The sequence below is a fragment of the Crinia signifera genome, chromosome 3 (genome assembly GCF_055691185.1).
Source record: "Crinia signifera chromosome 3, ASM5569118v1, whole genome shotgun sequence".
Lineage (NCBI taxonomy): Eukaryota > Metazoa > Chordata > Amphibia > Anura > Myobatrachidae > Crinia > Crinia signifera.
In genome coordinates, this window is record NC_139219.1 from 180,197,752 (window position 1) to 180,203,751 (window position 6,000).

At 45.8% G+C, this 6,000-nt stretch overlaps 1 protein-coding gene across 1 annotated transcript in view; it reads left to right on the plus strand.

Moving 5' to 3' along the window:
* The window catches only part of MMS22L (MMS22 like, DNA repair protein), a 171,964-nt gene that overhangs the window by 62,091 nt on the left and 103,873 nt on the right, over nt 1-6,000 (plus strand). Inside the window, exon 8 of the mRNA XM_083177008.1 lies at nt 629-739. Coding sequence (XP_083033134.1) covers nt 629-739 — 111 coding nt within the window. The remainder of the gene's footprint in view (nt 1-628; nt 740-6,000) is intronic.

Consider the following 6,000-nt stretch of genomic DNA (forward strand, 5'->3'; position numbering starts at 1 on the left):
ATTTAATGGGAAAAAGGGGTCCTTTTCATACCCCTACTATCCAAGTGGGCATGGAGTTGGATATAAACCTGTGGCGAGCGTAGCGAGCCACTGAAGCGTGGCGAGCGAACGGTTTTCTGTGTCCCCTCGCGGGGCTCGCCACGCTTCGGGCTCGGTGGCTCGCTACGCTCGCCACAGGTTTATATCCAACTCCATGCCCACTTGGATAATAGGGGTATGAAAAGGACCCCTTTTTCCCATTGAATTCCATGTTAAAATGGACTCAGTCCATTTTAACATTGATTCCTATGGAAAAATCGGGTCATCGCATCCGATGGTCGCATGCGATGAGATGTGCCCGATCCGACCCGATTTCTAAATCGGACGCCCAGATACTACATAAGTACCGAAAAGGCAATAGGCATTTTTTAAACTAGGCTGTCTGCTGTGGTGTTTTTAGCACAGGTCTGATTTGCATATCAGTGCTGATATACAGACCACACTGTGCTACAAGCACTACAGCAGACCGCGACACCTCTGGCAGGGAAGAGGAACTGCATGGGTTTTCAAAGATAGCGGGTGCTAGAATGAATACGATTTGCAGTATGCCTGTACGAGATTGTGTTGACTTTTGTTCTTTTCACCTTAGGTGCGCCCATCTGAAGCACTGAACAGTCAATTTCATTCTTGTATGTGTATCAAAGAGATGTGGATTTTAGTGATTCAACTTCTTGACCATAGAAACGATGGCACCTCAGAAGTAAGAGTTGATTTTACTGGTGCTGTGCATTTATTACCATGTTACACAGGTGTGTCTTTGATAAAATTGTGCTATTCGGCCTTCAATACAATTACAAGTTTGCCATGCTTTGTCTAGCAAACCTCTATCCCCTACCCCACTCTAGTAAAAGCCATTTTTCATATATAGGCTATTAGTGATTGAATGTAATATTTTCATGTTTTGCCTAAAGCTGGATACACACTAAAAGATTTTGTCCATCTTTCTGGTTGGAACAAAAATCTGGTAATTCATGAGAGAAAATGCCAATCAACCATTTTCTCCCAAACACTGAAAAACAGTGGGTCTTTAATATTTCATGGTGTTCTAAAACAATGCAATACTAAGGATTTACTGAATCATTTGGCTCACAAATGTATTATCCAAGGGTTTTGTTTTGTCCGGAACTCTGTCCATGTCCCCCCTTAAGTCTCAAAATTAACATGTTCAGGGTCGTCATCGTGCCATATAGAGCTTGACTTGGGCTAAGACTAGATTGTTTTCCTACCCCAGTCCTGAGAGACTAGCATTTGCATAAACCCCTGTAAACATGAACATTTCTGTCTTAAAGATGGCCATGTTTTCTAAAAGCAGTAGAAGTTTTAAATTACAATATATATATATTTTTTTTTTTCAATTTAATTTTTAGTGGGTATTCATTTCTTATTGTGCTCCCGCAGCCATCTCCCGACGGGGGAGATGGCTGCAGGGCCCTATTCAATGCTGTCTTCCCCGACAGCATTGAACAGGGTTTCTCCGCAGAACGAACCTGACATCACAAGCTGTCTGGCTCGTTCTGCCGAGGAAAAGCCGGAAATAGGCGAGCTCCTGGCCGGAGCTCATCTATTTCCGCCCTCAGCTGGCGGCCACGCCCCCTTCTCGACGCTCGGCGGCCGGGACATTGAATCCCGACTGCCTTGCTCCAGGCGAGCAAAACATGAACCTGGACAGGGGCACGGCTGTCACGCTAGCTCGACAGCCGTGCCCCTGACATTGAATACCCCCCTTAATGGTTAAGCAACCAGTGTTGGATGACTTCATTGGAATTGACTCATTACAGAGTGTGTAATATATTAACTAAAGACCGGTGTCTTTTCAGCTTTCAATGGTCTTGAAAATTATGATCTAGACCAGTGGTTCCCAACCCTGGTCCTCAAGTACCCCCAACACGTTTTCCAGGTCTCCACACAAAATCATAAGTGACATAATTAGCTCCACATGTGGATCTTTTAAAATGTGTCTGAATAATGAGTGCACATGCTGGGTGACCTGGAAAACATGCACTGTTGGGGGTACTTGAGAACCAGGGTTGGGAACCACTGATCTAGACCAAGGATGGGGAACCTTTGGCTATTCAGCTGTTGAACTACACATCCCAGCATACTCTGCTACAGTTTTGCTATATGGCCATGCTAAAAATATTGCATAGCATGTTGGGATGTGTATTTTAACAACAGCTGGAGGGCTAAAGGTTCCCCATCCCTGTTCTAGACCATCGACTTGGTAATTTGGACCGTTCCAAGGAGGGTCCTACAGATCCAGCTAATTGGAAAATTAAACCAATACCACATACATTACACTACACCAACCAGTTAGGCAGTATCAAAAGTTGAATGTGTTATGTGGAAGCTCAAATAAGACAGTCTCAACCGGCTTGTCCCTTTGCCAATTGTAAACCCAGGTCTGTCTAGAAATGTTGGTTGTTATTGACCTCTTAGGCTCTGTCAGGAATCATGGTGTGCGGCTGCGTCACTTACCTCCGCGCTGGTGCATCTTGTGGTGCAGACCCGTAGATTGTACGGCTTCCAGCCATAGTCCGTGGCAAGATGTCTCCAGCTGTCATCTGAGGCCTAGTCAGAATCCCGCACTAGTTCCATGCTGCATGGGTGCTGCCAAGACACCTGTGGTCAGCTGACATGTTTGTTCCAATAGTTCACCTGCAAGCTTTGATCACATGATCAAGGTATGCAAAGGTACTTCCTGAGTTAATTGATGCTGCGGCTTGCTGCCAATCACAAGCTACCAAAGGGGATGTAAGCAAGGCTCCCAAAACAATCCAGTCCCTTGGAAAAACTAGTCTGTTCCCTGTGTTGTCTCTAGAGTCCGCATTCTAAAGGTGCGTACACACGGGGGGCGATTATTGCAAATATTGCTGGAAATATGGTCGCTGAGCGACCATATTGCCAGCGATGGGAGTGTGCACCGGCGATAAATCGACGAGTGCGCTCTCCCGTTTTAAGCCCCTGAATGGTCGCTGGTTGGAGGAGCATGCTCCTCCGACCAGCGACTTCCACTGCCTCTACTCCCGACAGTGTGACATTTTCATCTGCGACCATCTCATATGAGCAATATATTGCCTGCGATCATATTGCCCTGTGTGTACGCACCTTTAGGCTCCAGACTAATCCCTGCTCCAGCGTTACAAGTTACCTGAGAACCTGTCATCTGCTGCTGCTAGCCAGCTCTCTGGTTAACTCTCCATCTACCAGATTCTCTTCAAGCTAATATCTCCAGCTTTCCAACTGAAGAAGTCTGTGCTTGGTCCAGGATATCTTCAGTAGAGATCTTCATAGGCTTCCAGCCTACCAACAGCTTCCAGACTTAAGAATACATTGGTTCCCTAACCAACATCGCCTCCCATTGGCTTTCAGGCCTTACCCCTACCTTGATTCCCAGACCGACAACTACTGACAGCAGCTCTCAAATTCATCAGTTCCCAGACTGACAGCTATACCATTGATTTCTATGTCTCAAGTCATCATTACATACTTCCCTGTGTCTCCAGTTTCTCAGTCCCCAGTCAGCTGTGTGTAGAGGACCAGGGCAGGGGGCCGTGACCTGCTCATCTGGTGCATCAAAAACAAAAGCTCCTTGTGGGAATCCTTGGTGAAAACCCCCAGGTTAGACTCCACGTCCCTGTTCCTGGTTACTTTCAACACTCTGCTCCACCTGCTACCCTGTGCAACCTTATTAAACCACCAAGGTTCCAGTATCCAGCACCCTCACTGCTAGGAACACAGGTTCCTCCAGTGTTGACATGCTTTTATGTTGGAAAATGTTTCCCATAAATGTCTTAGAACTAACCGCTGTAATTGCTCTTTTTTTATTATTGAGTAATTTTTATTAGTTTTGCATAATAAAGCAAAAAAAAAAAAGAACTAACATTACAGACAGCCATGTATCGGAAAGGATCAGTAGGTGCATGCAGAAGGTATATAATAGCACACATAGTACATATACATAAGAGTATATAAAAACATGTAAAGCATGTATATGTGTTTGCGCACAGATCATCTATGCTCTATACATAATATGAATATCTTCCCCTCAGGATATAGTCATACACTTAATCAAGTACCTAGAGGCACCATCCAGGTTCCCAGGAGCAAAGAGGTAGAAGGAAGCACACACGCATAAACACATTTCATAGCAAATCAGTAGACACCATTAATCTATATGAAAAAAATAATCAATCATCAAAATACCCCAATATCTAAACTAAAATGGGCCATCTAACATTAATAGAAAAAAAAAGAAAAGCCTCCCAAGGACCCAAAGGAACCCTTCCATATAACCCCCCCCCGCCCCCCCGCCACCCTGTACTACCCACCCCCAACTTAGGTGTACCTGGAGCCCTATAACTGTACTACCCCTCTACCCATTCCTACCTATTATAAACTTTAGAAGAAGTAGGTTAGTGGTCCTTAGCTATATGGTAGCTAATCTGTACCAAATAAACCTAACCTACCCCCCCCCCCCCCATCCAACTATGTCAAATGCTATACTATCCTAATACTAATCTACCCCACCCATCCAAGTTATGAAGGATGTACAAACGGATATGTGATAGGGGCTAGAAACTAATGGCCTTAGGAAGATTAGGACAAGTCTCATATTTTAAGGATTTAAAATATCATAGCCCACAAAGTCTAAAATAAGTACAGCCCCAAAGATGTCGAGGTGAAACATGACCCCAGGCTAAGTCAGAACATCTGTATCAGAATATACGTAGCTCCGCCTTCCTGCTACATTTCATGTTCAAGAAATATTAATCTGGCCAGGCCTTTTTCGCCTGCAGAGCCACATATATAAAAACAGTTCCTCCTTTGCAGATCCATGAACATGCATAAAGAAATAGCCAAAACTGTCCCAGTAGTTTCCTAGCCATCCGGGAGTATGCAGTCAGGTATAGAGACCATGAAAGCAGGGGGCACTGAAGCTTCGAATCAGCCGCCAGGTCTGTGAAACAGATTAGTGGTGTGTCCTCAGATTTTGCAGATCTCCAAGTCTAACAAGGATCCTCTGGGTGGAGGCTTTAATGGCCTGAAGAATTTGGTGTAGAGAGCCAGACAGAATGGACATAGGGCCTTATTTTGGTTCACTCTTTCTGACAAAATCCTTCTTAGATGGACAAAACCATGTGCACTGCAGGGGGGCAGATGTAAAATGTGCAGAGAGAATTAGATTTGGGAGAGTTATTTTCTTTCTGTGAAGGGAAAATACTGGCTGCTTTATTTTTACACTGCAATATAGATCTCACTTTGAAGTAAAACCCCACCCAAATCTAATTATACCTGCACAAGTTAAATCTGCCCCACCTGCAGTGCACATGGTTTTGCCCATCTAAGAAGGATTTTGTCAGAAAGAGTGAACTAAAATAAGGCCCATGGTGTTGTATATAGGATTAACACTCCAGATGGATGGTACAAGCAATATGGTGGCGGCTAGCACACCACCAAAGCTTGATATTTAGTAAGCACAAGTAAAAGTTATGTGTCAGCAGGCCAGGATGGTCACAACCTCTTCCCCACCACAGCGCGGCAGGTCTATACTGCTAGCTAGGAGAATGGCGACGGCAGTGTTATTCTACCCCAACCAAGATGGCCTCTGCCTTTCCCCCACTCGGCTGGGCTGTGTGAAAGTGCGGCAAGTCCCTGTAATAGAGGGAATCGGCAGTGCAAGGAGGCAACAGAATGCAGAGCCGGGCAGAATAGACTGGGAACCCGGGCGCCGGGAACTCCGACGGTCGGCTCCCCCCTGAAGCAGGAGCAGCTGTAAAATGGCACCGGCACCTAACCCTCTCCATGGAGCAGCACTGCGGCAGGCCGGATATCTCAGCAGGGGGGGACTCTGTCTTGCCTCCAAGGTGTCCAGAGTGCGCCAGGAGTCCTCCCCTGACACCACAGGCGGTCAGGCAGCGGTGGGCAATCGCAGGATGGGCAAACGGGATGATTGCAGTGGGT